Source organism: Sceloporus occidentalis, unplaced genomic scaffold (genome assembly GCF_023333645.1).
Source record: "Sceloporus occidentalis isolate IW3139 unplaced genomic scaffold, rSceOcc1.0.p SCAF_69, whole genome shotgun sequence".
Lineage (NCBI taxonomy): Eukaryota > Metazoa > Chordata > Lepidosauria > Squamata > Phrynosomatidae > Sceloporus > Sceloporus occidentalis.
Window position 1 is genome coordinate 3617270 of NW_028317049.1, and position 20465 is coordinate 3637734.

Below are 20465 nucleotides of genomic sequence, written 5' to 3' on the forward strand. Positions count from 1 at the left end.
GCCAAAGCCACACTCCATTCCTAAGCGCTGGAGGGCAGCTTTGGTGCAGCTTCTGGATTCTTAGGATGCTCGCGCCAAAGCCACACTCCATTCCTAAGCGCTGGAGTGCAGCTTTGGTGCAGCTTCTGGATTCTTAGGATGCTCGCGCCAAAGCCACACTCCATTCCTAAGCGCTGGAGGGCAGCTTTGGTGCAGCTTCTGGATTCTTAGGATGCTCGCGCCAAAGCCACACTCCATTCCTAAGCGCTGGAGGGCAGCTTTGGTGCAGCTTCTGGATTCTTAGGATGCTCGCGCCAAAGCCACACTCCATTCCTAAGCGCTGGAGGGCAGCTTTGGTGCAGCTTCTGGATTCTTAGGATGCTCGCGCCAAAGCCACACTCCATTCCTAAGCACTGGAGTGCAGCTTTTGGTGCAGCTTCCAGATTCTTAGGATGCATGCATCATTTAAACAGCATACCTCCAAAGAGACCCGAAGCAGCTTTATTTTGGCAGTCTGGAACAGGCCATTGTGACTACATGAAAAACAAAATGACAGGTCAGATTTTTCAATGAGTGGGGAAGGGTTATCGTTTATTTGCTTTCCAGATGGATCTTTGTCAATATTTACATTCAGGAAGGATGCTTGCAATTAAAAATAAGAAATAATTGTTCAACAGTTTTGACTTATGCTTCTATTTGTTGGCCTAAATATCCTAAAGGCACCAGATCCTTCCAATCTTTGAAGCTTAGAAGTACTTGGATGGGAGACCACCAATAAATATTAGGTGCTTTAAAGGGTATATTTCAGAGGAAGGAACTGGTAAAACCACCTTTGAGTATTCTATGGCCTGATACAGACAGCCAAAATAAAGCTGCTTCGAGTCACATTGGAGGTATGATGTTTCAATGATACATGCATCCTAAGAGTCCAGAAGCCGCACTAAAGCCATGCTCCAGTCCTAAGGACTGGCATGCAGCTTTCGTGCAGCTTCCAGACTCTTAGGACACACGCATCATTGAAACACCATACCTCCAATGTGACTCGAAGCAGCTTTATTTTGGCTGTCTGTATAGGGCCCTTGCCTAAGAAAACCCTATGAAATTCATGGGATCACCATAAATTGACAAGTGACTTGAAGGAAAATACACACATAATTCTATGCTGTTCTCATAGCAGGCTTCCAAAGAACTAGACCACTTTACCTAGACATTTCCCATTTTGATTCACAGAAGAAAGCTGTACAATGAAGCCGAAGCTGATACAGACATTATTCAGTAACAAGTAAGGCATTCTGGCAAAATAGAAGTTACCCAAAGTCTCCTTAAGAGCAAATCAGCAATATAAAAACTGTTGTGGCACTTCTATGGAGAGAAAGAGAACATAATCTGAAACTGGACAAGTTTCGGACACCAAAATGGCTTCCGCGAAACACAGCTTAAAGCCCCAAACCATCTCTGAAAACATACAACAGGCGATCTTCAATGTTGAGCTGTTTATTTCCTAGTTTTTCTTAGACGCCTAGTTAAAAAACAGAAGGTTTCCCCTAAGCTTCAGTAAGCCCCGTGGAACTGTGGTGGGCTTTTAAGAGGTCTTGTAGATAAGCCACCATTCCCCTTTTCACTGGGCACCCTTCTGCCCCTTCCTCAATCGCCCGCACATGCTCAATAGCCCTCCGCAGGCTTTTGTCTGGTTCAGAAAAGGGCGGACTTGTGCCCACATCCTCAGCTCCTGATTTCATGTACTGCAACAGGTAGGACCCTATTACTTCTCCATGCTCAGTCACTGACTTTCTGATAGCCGACAGGTCCGCCTCTTCAGCCAAACTCAGCAAGTGAACCAGAGTGTGGCACAGCTGGGTCCGCAAACTAGCGCTGTATTTGAACTCCAGGAAGTCCTCCGCTTCTTCGCTCCGCTGCAAGGCAACCACCAACGCGCTCCAGATCTGGGAAAACTGCGCAGGAGTCCCGTAACGCTTCCTTTCGGCTGGGACTGAGAGGGCCGCAGCTGATTTGATGCGAACCTTGAAGTTCTTGCAAGCCTGGACCACCAGGATAAGGGCACCATACGCTTGGGCAGTCCAAGGGGCTTCACCTACAGGATTTGAATTAAAATCCATCCTTTAATCTCTGTCCAGCATTCAGCTGCACGCATTATCACTTCCACCCACCGCTCTGACCACATCTCTCCTGTGTTGGCATCCCTTCACTGGCTCCCACTCCCTTTCCGTATTCAGTACAAGCTCCTGCTGTCGACGTTTAAAGCCCTCCATGGACTGGCCCCTCCTTACTTATCAGACCTTCTTTCTCCTCACCTTCCAACTAGGGCCCTCCGTTCTGGTAGTCAAGGTCTGCTGTCTCAGCCCAGGATTTCCTCTGCCCCATCCCGGATTCGCCCCTTTTCACTTGCTTCCCCTCACTCCTGGAACCTTCTTCCCCCACGAGCAAGAGCCATCTCTTCTTTAACCAGCTTCAAAACGGAGCTGAAGACCATCCTGTTCAGAGAAGCGTTCCCAGGCATTGCATAATTGTCGCTTGCTATTTGGTTTTCTTTTGTTGTCTGTTTATCAAACCATTTCCTGTATTGCTATGTACTGTATATGCATTATCCTACTTGAGAGTATGTATTTCCCCTGGAAAATGATTAACCATCCGTTATGAAGCCAAGCCCTCCCTCCAGTCCATCTGCCTTGGTCCAGGCCTTGGAGATAGAGAAGAACTGCTGGACCTCTTACCCTTTCCATCCACCGCTCCCTTCTCCTTCTGTGTCATGTCTTTTTAGATTGTAAGCCCGAGGGCAGAGAATCGTCTAATTAAAAAGATTGTATGTACAGCGCTGTGTAAATTTACAGCGCTTCATAAATAAAGGTTAATAATAATAATAATAATAATAATAAAAAGGCTGGGTGGTGACATTTCAGAGTCGTAACTGAGCCCAAATACATAAAGAGTCACCAATGACTGGGCCATTTGGGAGACCGTTCACCTACTGTGAAGTCGAAGGCTTTCATGGCCAGCGTCCACTTTTGTGGTTTTTTCGGATTGCGCGGCCATGTTCTGGAAGAATTCATTCCTGACATTTTGCCAACATATCCTGCCACCCTGAGTCCTTGCCATTCGACAACAGAACAACAAACAGATTAACATGTAATTCACTTCCTCTCAACCAACAGTATATATACCCCACTCTCTTTCATGTCAGCATTCTCTGAAGATGCCAGACACAGCCGCTGGCAAAACGTCAGGAATAAACTATTCCAGAACATGACCACAGAGCCTGAAAAACCCACAAAAAAAAACTATGTTAACCCACAACCCACTGTGTGCGGGATTACTGGAATAAGAACATAGGAAGTGGCTTTATACCAGGGCCAAACTGGGCCAGGGATCAAGGGCTCGGACCCCACTGCAGGCTATACGAATGCTATCTCCGCTTTTCTTCGCTCTCAAAATGGGGAGTGGAAGTGATGGCATACCACCTCCTCGCAAAAACTGAGATAAGGTGTGTGTGTGTGTGTGTGTGTGTGTGTGTGTGTTATATTTTTACACATGGGAGCTTTCTGTGTAGTTTTCCAGGCAATAATCATCTCAAAATCACACTGATATTTGGGCTTTGGAGGATCCAAGAGCTACAACAGTGGGCCCACTTTCCCCACCCTGCCTTATACCCACTTAGTACTGCTTGCTCTTCAGGGTTTCAATGAGGGCGTTTGGCCAGTCTTTCTAGGAGATGGCAGAGACTGAGGTTCGGTCTTTCCAGATGCAAAGCAAGTTGCTCTATCACTCATTTGTCTCCCTTCCCAGGCCTAGCAACTGCTGTCAGCCACAACAGGTAAGCTGAGCTTATATATTCAATGACAGCATGCCACTGAATACAAGCAGTTGGGGCTTTTTTAGGTGGGCAGTTAGGATAAGGTCCCTTTCATCTCCTGGTTAGTGAGCTTTCTAAAGGTCTTTATTACAGGGTCACTGTGTAAAGGAGGATAAAACAGGACCTTGTTCTTCTGCTTTCACTCAACACTGCCGGTAGGGGGCATCAGCTACACATTGTCCAGAAAGGATATGCAATGGGAAGGATGCAGAGATATCGCTACCTGTTTGGGAGGAATGAAAAGTCAAGTGACAAGAAGACCGCCCTGTTATTTTTACTCACCCAGTGGCAAGGAATGGTTTTTAAAGACATTCCCAAGTGCGTAACAAGCATTCCAGCGCACTTTCATTGTGGCTTCACTTCGGACTGCAGAAGTCAGGGCCTGGATAGACTCCTCAATGGGTTGGAGGAACCTAGGGTCAGTGATGTGGGACGGCTGGAGAAAATGAAGGAGGTTTCCTAGGGCTCGGACAGCATTACTCTTCACCTGGAAGAGAGATTTTGGGACGCTTTAGTTTGTACAACAGAAGAACTCTTCTTGTTGCCTCTTAAATATAGGTCGACCCAGGCTCTAAGATCAGCCCTGCTCTTTTTGTTTGAGATGTCTTCATTTCTAGCACAGGTTTTGCTCTGAAATGCTCAGCACTCCAATATTCCAAATGTATCTCTATCCAAGAATTACACCCATGCCCACAGCACACCCACAAGAACATCGATGTTACATGCCTTGTCTTTGTCTTTCGACGCATCAGTAGCTAACCGTAACATTTTGAGCAGCAGGAGATCCGAGAACTCGTCCTGGAAGCTTTGTCCCATTAGCTCCCTGCAACACAAGATTAAAAAGCAAGCATCCATCTAAGAACCTAAAAACTGTTTCAGGTTTACATGTCTTTAGACTAACTGCTGGAATGAACTGCACCAAACAGAGAAGAAATCAGATGCTTAGGAGCATAAAGGGATTCAGGATGAATTCTAGAAAGCCTGTTGTTGGCTCACCCTTTTCTGCTGGGAGCGAGATTTCCACACTGGGTGAGACTGTCTGGAAATCAATTGTGTGGCTGTTGCTAAATGGATAAGGAGGCACCAAACCTAATGTCATTCCCATAAGAGCTCCAGGTTCTAAGAAATACCTTGGATTCTGAAAGGCTGGCCTTTAGCAAAAGAGTGTATAGCTATACATCTCTCCCTTCCTGGACAGTATTCAAGAAGAGATCAGTAGAAGGGCTTTGGGTTGTCACATTTCCATCCCACAGTGTCTACAGAAGTGAATGACTTGACCAAGAGCATATGGATACCTTATAGAAGGCTATTTGCTCAGAAGACTTGATGGCAGAACCTGGCATGCCATTGGGCTAACAGTACATGAAAAAGCCCATATCCTCCCACCTTGAGGTTCTTCTCCTGGTCCAGCCAATGGAAGTGAGGAAAGGGATGACTTGGGAGAAGAGGATATTCTCATTTTCCAGTTCTGCCTGAAGACAGGGTTGCCTGGCTGTGGACTGTCTTCTACATTTTCAAGCCTTTTTAGTTTGTTTTAATCTGCTGTTTTTGTGATCAGGCTACTCCGCTAAGCAATGCTACTCATAAATCATTCTTTTGTGAAGTCAAAGGCTTTCATGAACGACATCCATAGTTTTTTGTGGGTTTTTCGGGCTCTGTGGCCATATTCAGAGAAGATACTAGCCACAGATAAAGGCGAAACATCAGGAATAAACTCTTCTAGTTCTGGGCGCCACAATTCAAAAAGGACATTGAGAAACTGGAGCGTGTCCAAAGGAGGGCGACAAAAATGGTGAAGGGTCTGGAAACCATGCCCTATGAGGAACGACTTAGGGAGCTGGGGATGTTTAGCCTGGAGAAAAGAAGGTTAAGAGGTGATATGATAGCCCTGTTTAAATATTTGAAAGGATGTCATATTGAGGAGGGAGCAAGCTTGTTTTCTGCTGCTCCAGAGAACAGGACCCGGAACAATGGATGCAAGCTACAAGAAAAGAGATTCCACCTGAACATTAGGAGGAACTTCCTGACAGTGAGGGCTGTTCGACAGTGGTATGCACTCCCTCGGAGGGTGATGGAGTCTCCTTCCTTGGAGGTCTTCAAGCAGAGGCTGGATGGCCATCTGTCAGGGATGCTTTGATTTGGATTTCCTGCATGGCAGAATGGGGTTGGACTGGATGGCCCTTGCGGTCTCTTCCAACTCTACGATTCTATGATTCTATGGCCACAGAGCCCGAAAAATGCACAAAAAGTAATTATTTGGTTTCTTTATTCAAAATGGGCCCTGGATTGAGGAGTGGGGTATCAAATCCTAAATCAAATAAAACTAGCATTCACAGAGAAAAGAGGGAGCAGGATTGTGTGAGGGCATGTTTCCAAACCTCAGAGGCTGCTACCTACATGTTGATGATCAGAGTGTCCGTCAGGTTGCCCAAGGACCACGCTGCTTTGGCACGGACGTTCGGAGAACTATCGTGGAGCGAGTCCAAGATTGCATTGGCTGTGTCAGCAACAAACATGACGTCCTAAGGATAGATACTGGTTGTTATCAGTTTGTACTTTTCATTCCATTCTCTTAACCATGAACCATGTTGGTTGAGTGACTCTGTATTGCAATCCACCAAACCATTTAGTGGCAACAATTGGCTCTGCTTTCACCAAGGACTGACTAAGCATTTGCTAAGCAACTCTGATCATCACTGGTAGTCCCTGTTTTTGTCTGGCACCAGCCAAGTGGCTGTTGTTGTTATTCAAGACATGGGAACACCACAGACATAATGGATGAGTGGGAAGGAATGAGCAGGAATCCTATGAAATGAACTGTTAAGTGTGAGACAGCAGGGAAAAACAGGAAGAGGGGGTCTTATTAAGACACAGTTGGAAAGAGGAAGAAACAGCGAAGAGAAAAGGAATGCTTGGTTAAGAATTGCACGCATTAAGTTAAAGTAACCAGCCAAGCCTTTGGCTCAAAGTCTTCACTTCTCATTATAATCTGCAGGGATGTCCAGAACTTGGAATGCCCAGTGGTATACTGTTCCTGGATGTGGAGGTTCGATTTACCCATACTGACACAGCTCTTAACAGATAATCCACAATGAATGCATGCAATTCCTTTCTTAGAACCACCCAAGCTTTTCCAAAGGTCCAACTTCCCCCACAGAGAATACATGCTACATTACATTACAATACCCAATGTGCCCCCATCACCTCAATTGATCCTTAATTACTGTGCGATTGTACAAGGTGCCCAAGTTTCACCGGTCTCTTAGCACTTAAGAGGGCCTTCATGTACATTTTCATTTAACTGGCATTCTAGCTACTCCAAATCAATTGCAATTAGCTCAACCTACTAATCTTCTACTCGCACTAATCACACCCTATCATTAAATTAATTGCTTCTCCGTACTCCCTGGTGACCCTGCAATTCCAATCTGCTCTGTGGTGTCATGCTCCGCTTGTCTTCTCCTTTCTTCTCAAGTGCTGATTTTCCTCTTTATAACTTTTGTAGGCCGTTGAGTTGTTAAGACTGTTTAGCTTCACAGCATTCTCTTCAAAGAGCCGTCTGTGTTTAAAATAAGACCTCACGCTTATTGCAGAGGTTTGCGGACTGAACAGAGAAGTTGCTTTCTAGCAGGGTTTCCAAAAGGCAGCCAAATTGGTGGTCACTGTTGCAGTGTATGGAAGACCTCCTTATCAACGGATTTTTTAAATCCATGGATTCAAGCATCCAGGGCCAAAAAAATATAAATTCCAAATACCAAACCTTGATTTGGTGTTTTATATAAGGGACACCATTTTAGCATGCCATTATATTTAATGGGACTTGAGCATCTGCAGATTTTGTTATCCACAGGGACCTGGAACCAAACCCCAGCGGATAACAAGGGTCCACTGTATTTGTCCAAGACCGAAGTAGGATGGCATGGCTCCAGAAACAACCATATGCTAGTGAAAGTTTGAGGTCTGAAAAAAATCAAAGGCCTGTTACAGACTGCCAAAATAAAGCTGCTTGGGGTCTCTTTGGAGGTATGCTGTTTAAATGATGCATGCACCCTAAGAATCCAGAAGCTGCACCAAAGCTGCACTCCAATGCTCAGGAATGGAGTGTGGCTTTGGCGCGACCTCTGGACTCTTAGGACCCATGCATCATTTAAATAGCATACTTCCAAAGAGACCCGAAGCAGCTTTATTTTGGCAGTCTGTAACAGGCCAAAGGCTACCCATGACCAAGAACCAGGCCTGTTAACCCTGCAGCAAAGTACAAGCAGGAAGAGAGCAGAGATAGCGCACTGAGCTAAATTTCAAAATTATACCATCAAACTCCGCTGACTCGGGTACGGTTATGTCCCACCTCCGCAGCAGAGAAACAGAACAGAGGAGATGAATCAAGCGCTGACCTGTCGAAGGCATGGGAAGACAACGTAGACCCCAAGCGCTCGCGCAGCGGCTGCTTTCACCAGCGGGTTCTCACTGTGGTTGAGTCCAAGGAGGACTGTGATGCAAAGAATCTGTTTGTCACTCTGCCATCAGAGAAAATACCATTCGTCAAATGCGATGTAACCAAATTCATTTGCTTAAAGTGTTTCAGCCCAGGAATAATGCTGAGTAAAGTAAAAATGCCAGGCGCTGCAACAACTAGTAGGACTGAAAGTACTGCCAGAACTAAAACAAAAAATTTCATTGAGCCCTTCTAAGATTAACATGAGCAGACAGCTTACTTTACTCATGAATGCTGTTTGCATAGATATCTTTTTATTAAATAGTAGTTGGGGTTGTTTTGGCAGGCTTTGGCCTGTTACAGACTGCCAAAATAAAGCTGCTTCAGGTCTCTTTGGAGGTATGCTATTTAAATGATGCATGCATCCTAGGAATCTGGAAGCTGCACCAAAAGCTGAACTCTGGTGCTTAGGAATGGAGTGTGGCTTTGGTGCAGCTTCCAGATTCTTAGGGTGCATGCATCATTTAAATAGCATACCTCCAAAGAGACCCGAAGCAGCTTTATTTTGGCAGTCTGTAACAGGCCTGTGACACCTCCAGGTTTCATGGACCATTTTCTTTCTGGCCATCAAGGGTAGGTTGCCGCTCTTGGTAGCCTCCATTCAATTTTTAATTAGACTACAGAACACACACACACAAATTGTCTAACAGAAAAATACATTTTTCAAAACCAGAAGCAGACTTCCAGCCATTTCTCTTTTTGTTGGTTGAGAGTTCATGTGGCCCTCAGAGTGTTAACAGTGCAGAAAATTGGTCCCTGGACCTGCCATAATCTTTCAGCCCAGCAGTAAATCAATTTGCAAAACATATAAATAAGCAGAAGGGAAACATGGAAGAGAACAGGGAAAGAAGAAGGAACCAGGGCTACAACCACAGCTTTCGGAACCATCACAGGCAGGGCCATAGGACAAGGTCTCAATTCAGACACTGTTGCAAACCATGGTTAAGAGGGTCGAACAGTGGCTCAGAATGGTATCTAAACTGAAAAGCAGGCCACAGAAAACAGAACTTGGATCCTTTCTTTACAGCACGTTTCACCCCGTTCTTCGAGGCTCAAAGTGTGGTGTAGACAGTTCTGTCTGTAAACACTCTCCCAAACTGGAGCCCTCTAAATGTACTAGACTCCAAATTCCAGTTACGTGAGATGTAGTCCAATGCATCTTGAGGGCTCCAGGGTGGGGAAGGCTTGGGCTAGTTAGGTAGATTCTCTAGTTAGTCAGCACTTGCCAGGTGCTGGCTCTTTCCATCCCCAGCCCAATTTCTTGGCTGTGTGGAGAATCTTTGGCCTGTTACAGACAGCCAAAATAAAGCTGCTTCGAGTCACAGTGGAGGTATGGTGTTTCAATGATGCATGCGTCCTAAGAGTCCAGAAGTCGCACCAAAGCCACACTCCTGCCCTAAGGACTGGAGCATGGCTTTGGTGTGGCTTCTGGACTCTTAGGACGCATGCATCATTGAAACAACATACCTCCACAGTAACTCGAAGCAGCTTTATTTTGGCTGTCTGTAACAGGCCATAATTTTATCAGGGGTCTCAGCCTTCTTTCTTCCTGCCATTGAAAGCCAAGGTTTAGATACCATTCATCTGCAAGTGTTTTCATAGCCCCAGATAAAACCTCAAGCTGTATTTCCCTTCCCATTCTCAGTAAAGATCATCAACACACATACTGGGAGACCACTGAAAGCTTCTGGTAAGATCGAAGACAGAGCATTGCAGGTGCTGGTCTGGAGCGTTGGGTGTTGAGAGTTTTGAAGTGCAGCTGGTAATGGTCCGTTCAGCATCCTAGTCCAGAATGTTACAACCTACAGGGCAGAAAAGACTTTTGTTGAGTGGTTCTACCCACTGGGTTGCATGAATGCAAGAAGACAAGAGAGATCATACAGGCAGTGAGTCAGCTGTGATCTCTCCCTTTATTTCTTAATACAGGGATGGGCACAAAGTAGACTGGGATCTACTGGTAGATCTCCAGGGGGGTTTGCAGTACACCGCCAACAGTCTCAGACTTCAAATTGCCAAATACAGCAAGCATTAAAAAGCTTTCTCTTCACCCCACTAAACCTACTTCCCGAGAACTAATGCTCACAGGCAGAATCAGGAGAGGATTCCTTCAAGGCTGTGCCAGATGTAGAAAAGTAAAGGTATACCACTCCATGAACTCAGCTAAGAGGAGAGCAATGTTTGGCCGCTGTTTGGTCAGTGTACAAATCCCATAACTAAGCACAAGTGCCAGAGTTCGCTTTTTCCTCCCTTCCAATCCCCCTTGTTTTGCTTGTATTGTCGTTGTGTCTTTTAGACTGCTAAATCCCACAACTGTAAAATAGGGAGCGTTTTATTCCACTCCTGAGGCGGGGTATAAATACCATAAATAAATAAATAATCAGAGCAACAATGTTTAAGGCAACGTGGAGTCGAAGGCTTTCATGGCCGGCATCCACAATTTTTTTTGTGGGGTTTTCGGGCTCTGTGGCCATGTTCTAGAAGAGTTTCTTCCTGACGTTTCGCCAACATCTGTGGCTGGCAGCTTCAGAGAATGCTGGCATGGAAGTCACACACTATATATATATACCCCACTCTCTTCTATGCCAGCGTTCTCTGAAGATGCCAACCACAGATGCTGGCGAAACGTCAGGAAGAAACTCTTCTAGACCATGGCCACATAGCCCGAAAAACCCCATAAAAACTTTAAGGCAATGCATCTCAAACTCTGTCTTTCCAGGTGTTTTGGATCTTGGCTCCCAGAATCCCTGACCAAGATAGCTAAGGCTTCCGGAAGCTGAAGTCCAAAACACGTGGAAAGACAACGTTTGGGGAATACTGCGAAAGGGTTAGATAAACTGATGGAACACTAATTAGGGTGGCAATGGCCCCATACAGACTGCCAAAATAAAGCTTCTTCGGTCACTTTGGAGGTATGGTGTTTAAATCATGCATGTGTCCTATGAGTCCGAAAGCTGCGCTCCAGTCCTTAGGACTGGATCATGGCTTTGGCGTGGCTTCTGGACTCTTAGGATGCATGCATGATTTAAACACCATAACTCCAAAGTGACCGAAGCAGCTTTATTTTGGCCTGTCTGTATGGGGCATCTCAAACTCTGTCTTTCCAGGTGTTTTGGGCCTTGGCTCCCAAAATCCCTGACCATCGGCCAAGATAGCTAAGGCTTCTGGAAGCTGAAGTCCAAAACACGTGGAAGGACAAAGTTTGGGAATCACAAGGCAATGTAACAAATGCATATATCTACGTACCAGGTCAAAAGGCACTCGTTGATCTGGGGCATCCGCCAGATCTGGCTTGTACTGCTGTATTATACCTACACCAAGTTCATCAAGAAGCTGTCAAAAAGAAGATAAGGTGAATGGAAACTGCTTCTTTGAATTTGTGAAACCAGACAACACAGAGGTACAGATTACTGACAGAGGTACAGATAACTTTCATATTGAACTCTCTCTTTTCTCATTTGGAAAAAGCAGATGAGCTGGTCACAGTATGTGCATTTCTTAACACCACCATTGTTTTCTACCAACAAAAACCAGATCCCTGGTTTTTAAAAATGACAGATCTCCTCACCACCAAAATAACTACTTCAAAGTTCCTAGAAGCCAATTCTGGTTGGCTGGAAAATGGGTGGTTTGGGGTTGTTGTTGTTGTTGTTATTTTAATGACAAAGAGATTGACAAGCTCTTACTTTTGCTCCATGGAGCTGGATGGCTGGATCCGTTTCTTCCATGCATTTGCAAGCCACTTGGCCAAGCTCTAGCAAATAGCTTTGGGCAACTGAGAAATAGCCCTTGACAAGAAGCACTAAGACCTGTAGTAGGTAAGAAAGAAAGGGATAGGGACTAAAGAATTATCATAAGGTGCTACAGAAAAACACACAGCTGCCTTATGAAAAACACTTCTCTGGCCTCACAGTAGCTCTTCGTGGGATCTGGAGTAATTTCTAAACCAGTTTTTCCCAAGCCACAAATAAAGCCCAAGAATATCCGTAAACCCAAAACCAGCATATAGGATAGCTGCAGTTTTACACATATGGAAAGCACCAACTTGGGATGGCTCTGGGCAGAACGCTGCCTTCTATCAGGCCAGACCCTTGAACTGTTTGGCCTGTTACAGACTGCCAAAATAAAGCTGCTTCGGGTCTCTTTGGAGGTATGCTATTTAAATGATGCATGCATCCTAAGAATCCGGAAGCTGCACCAAAAGCTGCACTCCGGTGCTTAGGAATGGAGTGTGGCTTTGGCGCGACCTCTGGACTCTTAGGACCCATGCATCATTTAAATAGCATACCTCCAAAGAGACCCAAAGCAGCTTTATTTTGGCAGTCTGTAACAGGCCTTTGATTCTCAGGAAGAGAGGGGTCTTTCAGCCCCATCGCCTGGTCCTTTTAAGCAGAAATATCAGGAACAGAATCTGGGGCCTTCTTTAAACAAAGCCATTTACTGTAGCATTGAGCTACATGCATACATACAGCCAGCCACATAGTGAGAAAGAAGCGGAACGTGTTACAAGTTGAGAGTCTCTCTTACCCAAAATGCTTGGTACCAGAATGATGTATCTTGGAGATGGGACCCAATTCTAAACATGTAATTCATGTATGTTTCATATACACCTTATACACATAGCCTGAAGGTAATTTTATACACAACATTTTAAATAATTATGTGATGAAACTAAACATTTATGCCTCCCTTATGTTCTTTCTGCAGACTAAAACATTTAGCAACCTGGATTTTATGTTAGTAACCTAGCAGCTACCCGAACCTTCCCTACATACCTGCAATGACTCCAGCCGAACTGGTGATGGCTCATAGAAGCCAGTGGTTGTCAAGCAGGCACCATCATTGTCCAAGCAGCACTCCTCCCTGGGCAGCACAACCAGAGATATGCAGAGATGGAGGAGCCAACAAGGCTCCGAAGGCGCATTCTCTGTGGTCAGAGGCTGCCCGGGGCTTTCTCTATGCCATTCAGGTGCACCAGAATGGCGTGGTGTGCTAGATCCACCGTCGCCATGTCCAGATGAGCTGGGCTGTTGCAAAAGGAGGCGTACTTCTGGCAAAGGTGCTTGAGCGGATACTATGGCTCCAAGCAACGTCAGACTTGACACTCGAACATTAACATCTAGTAGGAAGAAAATGGGGCATCTGTGATGCTACAGCAAATCAAAGGTCAGTCTGTTCAAAAGAAATGTCTGTGTAAAATTGTAATGCGCTGAGGGATTCTGAAGTGGTGAAACTGCCCAGTAACACATGTCTGAGCCACCCTCATGTTACAGCAGATAGAAAGAGCAAAGAGAGTCTCTGACAATAAGAAAAGGCACAAGATAGCTAACAGGAACATAAGAAGAGGTGTGCTTAAGAATAAGAAGGACTGGAAGAGGTACAGAGAAAAGAGGAAGGATTTTAAAAAAAGTTCCAAAGGCCTGTTACAGACTGCCAAAATAAAGCTGCTTCGGGTCTCTTTGGAGGTATGCTGTTTAAATGATGCATGGGTCCTAAGAGTCCGGAGGTCGCGCCAAACCACACTCCATTCCTAAGCACTGGAGTGCAGCTTTGGTGCAGCTTCCGGATTCTTAGGACGCATGCATCATTTAAACAGCATACCTCCAAAGAGACCCGAAGCAGCTTTATTTTGGCAGTCTGTTACAGACTGCCAAAATAAAGCTGCTTCGGGTCTCTCTGGAGGTATGCTATTGAAATGATTCATGGATCCTAAGAGTCCAGAGGTTGCGCCAAAGCCACACTCCATTCCTAAGCACTGGAGTGCAGCTTTGGTGCAGCTTCCGGATTCTTAGGACGGATGCATCATTTAAACAGCATACCTCCAAAGAGACCCGAAGCAGCTTTATTTTGGCAGTCTGTAACAGGCCAAAGAAATTGTGCACTTAGGGATCTATCTTATTTTTTCTGTGTGCAGTGGTGCCATGGCAAGCATTTAAGGCAGGGTCCAGAAAATGAAAGCCCCTATTTCAGGTGTAGGAAGCTGGCTTTTCCACCCTCTGTCTCTTCTTCAAAGCAGCCTTCTTTTACAGGACACTGTTCACTCACACCATTAATTCATATGTTACTGCATGTCCCTACAGATTTTTACACTGGCCTGTTACAGACTGCCAAAATAAAGCTGCTTCGGGTCTCTTTGGAGGTATGCTATTTAAATGATGCCTGGGTCCTAAGAGTCCAGAGGTTGTGCCAAAGCCACACTCCATTCCTAAGCACTGGAGTGCAGCTTTGGTGCAGCTTCTGGATTCTTAGGATGCATGCATCATTTAAACAGCACACATCCAAAGAGACCCCAAGCAGCTTTATTTTGGTAGTCTGTAACAGGCCACTGTAACTCCAAAATAAGTATTGGTACAAGACACCCAAAGCTGCTGTGTACCAGAATCCACATGAAGCAGTTTGCAGATTTTTCCAAGTCAGCCTTACAAACTTCACATCGGACAAAGGGAAGAATAAGCTCCTTGTTACAATGGCACCAGCAGCAGTGTTACTGCTCCTTTGCACAGAAACACACAAAATGAGTGTATGTTGGACACCTATTTATACATGCATAAAAACCAGGTCCGAAAGAGTATTCCCATACCCATTTTTGATAATCACATACCATATATCCTCGACTATAAGTCGATCTCATGTATAAGCCGAGGACAGGTTTTGAGGCCAAAGTTATGGATTTTGATATAACCCATGGATAAATCAAGGGTAAACCTTAGGGGCATGTAACGAAGGATCTAAAGGACTAAGGAAAGGAAAACAATGCCAATGCCTGGTGGCGCAGTGGTTAAATGCCTGTACTGCAGCCATTCACTCAAGACCACAAGGTTGTGAGTTCAAGACCAGCAAAAGGGCCCAAGCTCGACTCAGGCTGGCATCCTTCCGAGGAGGGAGCTAAAATGAGTACCCAGACTGTTGGGGGCAAATTAGCTTGCTTGCTAATTAGCTTACCTGCTGTTCACTGCTAAGATCTTTGGAATAGCGGTATATAAATAAAACAAATTATTATTATTATTAACTTAGGAAATTCTGGCAGGCATAACTGCACATACTAAAGAATGGATGGATGAGAGAATGGAGGGGGTATCAGTGCTTCCATGATACGTTATGGTCTTGCCTTTCACCAGGGGATGGTTCCTTTTTAAAAATAAGACTTAAAGTACAGTACTTACATTGACCCGTGGATAAGTTGATCCAGGTTTTTTGGGTCAGTTTTCTGACCAATATGTCTAGACTTATACATGAGCATATATAGTATTACATGCTTGTGCAGAAAACACTGGATAACATCGTGGTTTTGCTCCTGCAGTCAGAATAAGAGTGCTCATGGAATAAAATGCACAGATATAGGATGGGTGACACCTGGCTGAATGAAACTACGTGTGAAAGGGATCTAGGAGTCCAAGTAGACCACAAGTTGAACATGAGTGAACAGTGTGATGCGGCAGCTAAAAAGGCCAATGCTATTTTAGGCTGCATCAATAGAGGTATAGTGTCTAGATCAAGAGAAGTAATAGTGCCACTGTATTCTGCTCTGGTCAGGCCCCACCTGGAATATTGTGTCCAGTTCTGGGCACCACAATTCAGAAAGGACATTGAGAAACTGGAGCGTGTCCAAAGGAGGGCGACAAAAATGGTGAAGGGTCTGGAAACCATGAAGCCCTATGAGGAACGACTTAGGGAACTGGGGATGTTTAGCCTGGAGAAAAGAAGGTTAAGAGGTGATATGATAGCCCTGTTTAAATATTTGAAAGGATGTCATATTGAAGAGGGAGCAAGCTTGTTTTCTGCTGCTCCGGAGAACAGGACCCGGAACAATGGATGCAAGCTACAGGAAAAGACATTCCACCTGAACATTAGGAGGAACTTCCTGACAGTAAGGGCTGTTCGACAGTGGAATGCACTTCCTTGGAAGGTGATAGAGTCTCCTTCCTTAGAGGTCTTTAAACAGAGGCTGGATGGCCATCTGTCAGGGATGCTTTGATTTGGATTTCCTGCATGGCAGAATGGGGTTGGACTGGATGGCCCTAGTGGTCTCTTCCAACTCTACGATTCTATGATTCTATGATTCTATGATGCTTTCTGTAAGTCCACCTTCTGTTCCTTGAGCAGGTACTCATTCCATCCATGGAGCAGAGGTGTGGCTACTTCCCTCTGGGGTTCCCTCCAGTAACTAACAGGCCTAGGCTCTATCATGTGACAGACCATTCTAAAACAAGGTGACAGAAGAAAGGATGTTTGCGTGAAATCAAAACAAAACAAAACTCTGCATACCTTTATGTCTAATATATGGCTTTATCTGGTTCCAGACTCTTGTCAGCAGTCCAGTCTTTAAACGGCTGTATGGTACATTCAATACCAGATTGGCAAGGCACTGCCAACACATAAGAAACATATCACAAGATAATTAGTTCCTGGGACCAACATCACAAGCTCTCATAATCTCTTATGAGAATCTTCATGAATGAAAATGGTCAGTCTGGAAAGTGCACTGTGATGCAAGTGTTTCCCACTTGCAGACCAAGCAATAGCACAAGTAACATCAAGGCGGTTTCTCCAGGCAAGCATTTACCTTAATTATCTGGGTGAGAGTTTGGGAAGAGGACTCTGCTACCAGGGCCAACAGCAGACAACGGTGAAGTTCTCGGATGCTGGATGCAATGGTTACTGAGAAGGGTGTGAAGGCTCTCCTGTGATCATCTGCATCCTCAGCAATGCAAAGGAACTGTTTCGAGCCTTCCAAAATGGCTGAGAGAACTTGGAAGGCACAGGCCCGTGTCTGCAGCAGGATGAAAGGTTGTTCATAGCTCAGTGGTAAAGCACACAGTGTGCATGAAGTACAGGTTCAGGGAAAGGATTCTCTTTGCCCAAGACCCTGGAGAGCTGCTGTCGCCCAGAAAAAAACATAGGCCTGTTACAGACTGCCAAAATAAAGCTGCTTTGTGTCTCTTTGGAGGTATGCTATTTAAATGATGCATGGGTTCTAAGAGTCCGGAGGTCGCGCCAAAGCCACACTCCATTCCTAAGCACCGGAGTGCAGCTTTGGTGCAGCTTCCGGATTCTTAGGATGCATGCATCATTTAAATAGCATACCTCCAAAGAGACCTGAAGCAGCTTTATTTTGGCAGTCTGTAACAGGCCATAGTGGGCTAGATCAAACCTCACTACTGAGTGGGTTTCTTACCATTGGAAGAGTAACATGTTAGGCTGCTCATTGGTACTACGTTAATTTTTAGTTGTTTTAAATTATTCTTTAAAAAAAAAGTAAGGTTTAAAATGACAAAACATTTCTCCAAAAGATGCCCCCTCTCTCTATATCGCTATTTTAAAATATCACTATCAGTTACAATACTCTTTGAAAGTAACAGCAACGATAGTGTCATCACCCCAAAAGTAATGCATTATAGCTAAAATTATTTTAATGCATGTCTTCCAAGCTTTGGGCTCAATTGGACTCACAGCCTGATCAGGCTAAGGCAGCTTTGCTAATGGCAGGAGCACAACCAGTAGCAAACGTCTGAGGAGGACAAGCACTTAAAAATGTGGGATTGGCACCCCTCTGAAAGGTTTTGGTCTTTCCATCCCTGGCTTACAGAACAAGAATTCTTACTGGCAGCAGTAAGGCCTTACCTTTGGAGAAGGATCTTTTAAAGCAATAGTAATCAAAGACACAGACTGTGGGCTTCCTATTCCAGGTGCGTCAGGAATAAATGCTGACCAGTAGCCATACAGGACTTTCTTCTCTATAGACTTCACAGTTGAAAGGAAGCAAGTTAAAGCCCCTTGGCGAACCTTTGCTTGGAAAGACCTTACACAAAACAATGAAACACAGCAGGGGTACAGAACAATTAACAGAGAGAATACTGTGGGTGAAAGTTATTTTACAGGCATATATATTTGTCTTGACCTTTTAGTAGGAATGGGGGATCTGTGGCATTCCAGATGCTGCTGGACTCCCATCATTATGGACCACTAGTCATAAACATGGGCACTTAAAACACTGAGAACAGTGTATAGGACTTTAAGTCTTTGTAATCACCAACCTTGTTTTGCTCTGCATTCCACCTTCAACATCAGAATACTCCGAGTCACTGCTACTGATTCTCTTCCAACCAAGAGCGTGCACAGATAAATGGTCCTTTATGAATGGCACGCATGGGTCCTTGGCTGTCCGATTTGAGACATCTGGACCAGGGCTCTGCTGCATATCTCCTTGCAACCTTGATTCCTCTGCCCCAGCTCCTTCAGCATCTTCTTCTTGTTCTTTTGCCTCTTCATCCAGCTTCCCCTTCTTCTGCTTCGCCTTGGACTTTTTCCTCCTTGTCTGTTTGGAGGAGGAATGCACACATCAGGGTGAATCTTTATAGTATTTGTCTTTAATTTTTATTTATTTCAAGGATTTATATCCTGCCTTTCTCTCACAATGGGACTCAAGGAGAGCAAACATGAAGTATAGTAACATAGAAAGTATAGTAACAGGCCTGTTCCATCACTTTAAAAAAACACATAGAAGCACTATATGGGGAAGTGTTGCTGTCCAACACTTTTGGAGAACACTAAGGCCTGTTCCAGACTGCCAAAATAAAGCTGCTTCGGGTCTCTTTGGAGGCATGCTGTTTAAATGATGTATGCATCCTAAGAATCTGAAAGCTGCACCAAAGCTGCACTCCAGTGCTTAGGAATGAAAGCCTGTTACAGACTGCCAAAATAAAGCTGCTTCGGGTCTCTTTGGAGGTATGCTGTTTAAATGATGCATGCATCCCAAGAATCCAGAAGCTGCACCAAAGCTGCACTCCAGTGCTTAGGAATGGAGTGTGGCTTTTGCGCGACCTCTGGACTCTTAGGACCCATGCATCATTTAAATAGCATACTTCCCAAAGAGAGCCGAAGCAGCTTTATTTTGGCAGTCTGTAACAGGCCTAAGTTGGGGAAGGCTAATCTTCCGTAACTCAGCCTGTAACTACGCCTAGGCACATGTATCCAGAACCATTACATGTTCTTTCTCTGTTTATCCAACGTCTTTTTCCTCTGTATCCACTGCGTTCCATTTTACATTGCAAGTTTCTCCAGGCAGAGACTTGTCTGCTTGCATTCTGTAAGGCACCATGCAAACAGTACTATTATATCAAAATATAAGACAGTTATTCTTCTTATCATCAACGGCAGAAAATGGCTTCTTCGTATGCAAAGAAGCAGGAGTTCAAGAAATACATGTGACAATAAGACTGCATGCTGGGTGTAGTTTAAATGAAACTGAATGTAAAATATACATGAATCAGAAGTCAATACAAAGATTTACCCCAGTCGGCTTAACGCTGTTCAGTTCTGATTTCTCCTGTTTGGCTGGTGACCTGCTGTCATACTGAGAAAGAACTGCCGGATATAAGATGGCTGGCATTTCTATGTTCAGTCCAGGAAGCCCATGGAACATGTATTTCTAAAGTCGGCAATAAAACAAACATCAGAATTATGTCTTTTGAATTTGGCAAGGAGATATTCATTTGGTCCCTGGCTTCTTGCATGAGGCCTTGTTTGGCAGACTCAAGAAACCTGTTAATTCTTCAAGACAACTTTCAGGCATTTCCACACTTCCCAGTTGACCCTCTTGCAAAACATTTCCAGATTAAGTGGATCTCCTTTATTCTATATTTGAAGTTATCAGCTTTGCTGCTCTAAAATATCTTCCTGTATTTTTATATGTATTATTTTTTAAAGAAGTATGCCAGTCAAACCATAGAATCATAGAATCATAGAATCATAGAGTTGGAAGAGACCACTAGGGCCATCCAGTCCAACCCCCTGCCATGCAGGAAATCCAATTCAAAGCATCCCTGACAGATGGCCATCCAGCCTCTGTTTAAAGACCTCCAAGGAAGGAGACTCTATCACCCTCCGAGGAAGGAGTGCATTCCACTGCCGAACAGCCCTTACTGTCAGGAAGTTCCTCCTAATGTTCAGGTGGAATCTCTTTTCCTGGAGCTTGCATCCATTGTTCCGGGTCCTGTTCTCTGGAGCAGCAGAGAACAAGCAAACCAATCCAAACCTATTTGTCCGACAAGCCTAAATCGGTACAAGAGCCTCCAATATTTCACACCCCGCTTGTACTTTGAGGGTGGTCCTAATAAACACACTGCA

The 20465-nt window shown here is 44.7% G+C and overlaps 1 protein-coding gene across 1 annotated transcript in view; it reads right to left on the bottom strand.

Annotated features, from left to right (window-relative positions):
• Positions 1 to 990: 990 nt before the first annotated feature.
• Positions 991 to 20465, bottom strand: part of HEATR6 (HEAT repeat containing 6) — a 63000-nt gene continuing 43525 nt past the window's right edge. Inside the window, exons 7-20 of the mRNA XM_089494097.1 lie at positions 19630 to 19767; positions 18374 to 18654; positions 17961 to 18138; positions 16903 to 17109; positions 16605 to 16704; positions 13115 to 13458; positions 12026 to 12148; positions 11586 to 11672; positions 10010 to 10144; positions 8242 to 8364; positions 6245 to 6369; positions 4574 to 4670; positions 4130 to 4334; positions 991 to 2071 (exon numbers count right to left, since the gene is read on the bottom strand). Coding sequence (XP_089350223.1) covers positions 1524 to 2071; positions 4130 to 4334; positions 4574 to 4670; positions 6245 to 6369; positions 8242 to 8364; positions 10010 to 10144; positions 11586 to 11672; positions 12026 to 12148; positions 13115 to 13458; positions 16605 to 16704; positions 16903 to 17109; positions 17961 to 18138; positions 18374 to 18654; positions 19630 to 19767 — 2691 coding nt within the window. The 3' untranslated portion in view covers positions 991 to 1523. The remainder of the gene's footprint in view (positions 2072 to 4129; positions 4335 to 4573; positions 4671 to 6244; positions 6370 to 8241; positions 8365 to 10009; positions 10145 to 11585; positions 11673 to 12025; positions 12149 to 13114; positions 13459 to 16604; positions 16705 to 16902; positions 17110 to 17960; positions 18139 to 18373; positions 18655 to 19629; positions 19768 to 20465) is intronic.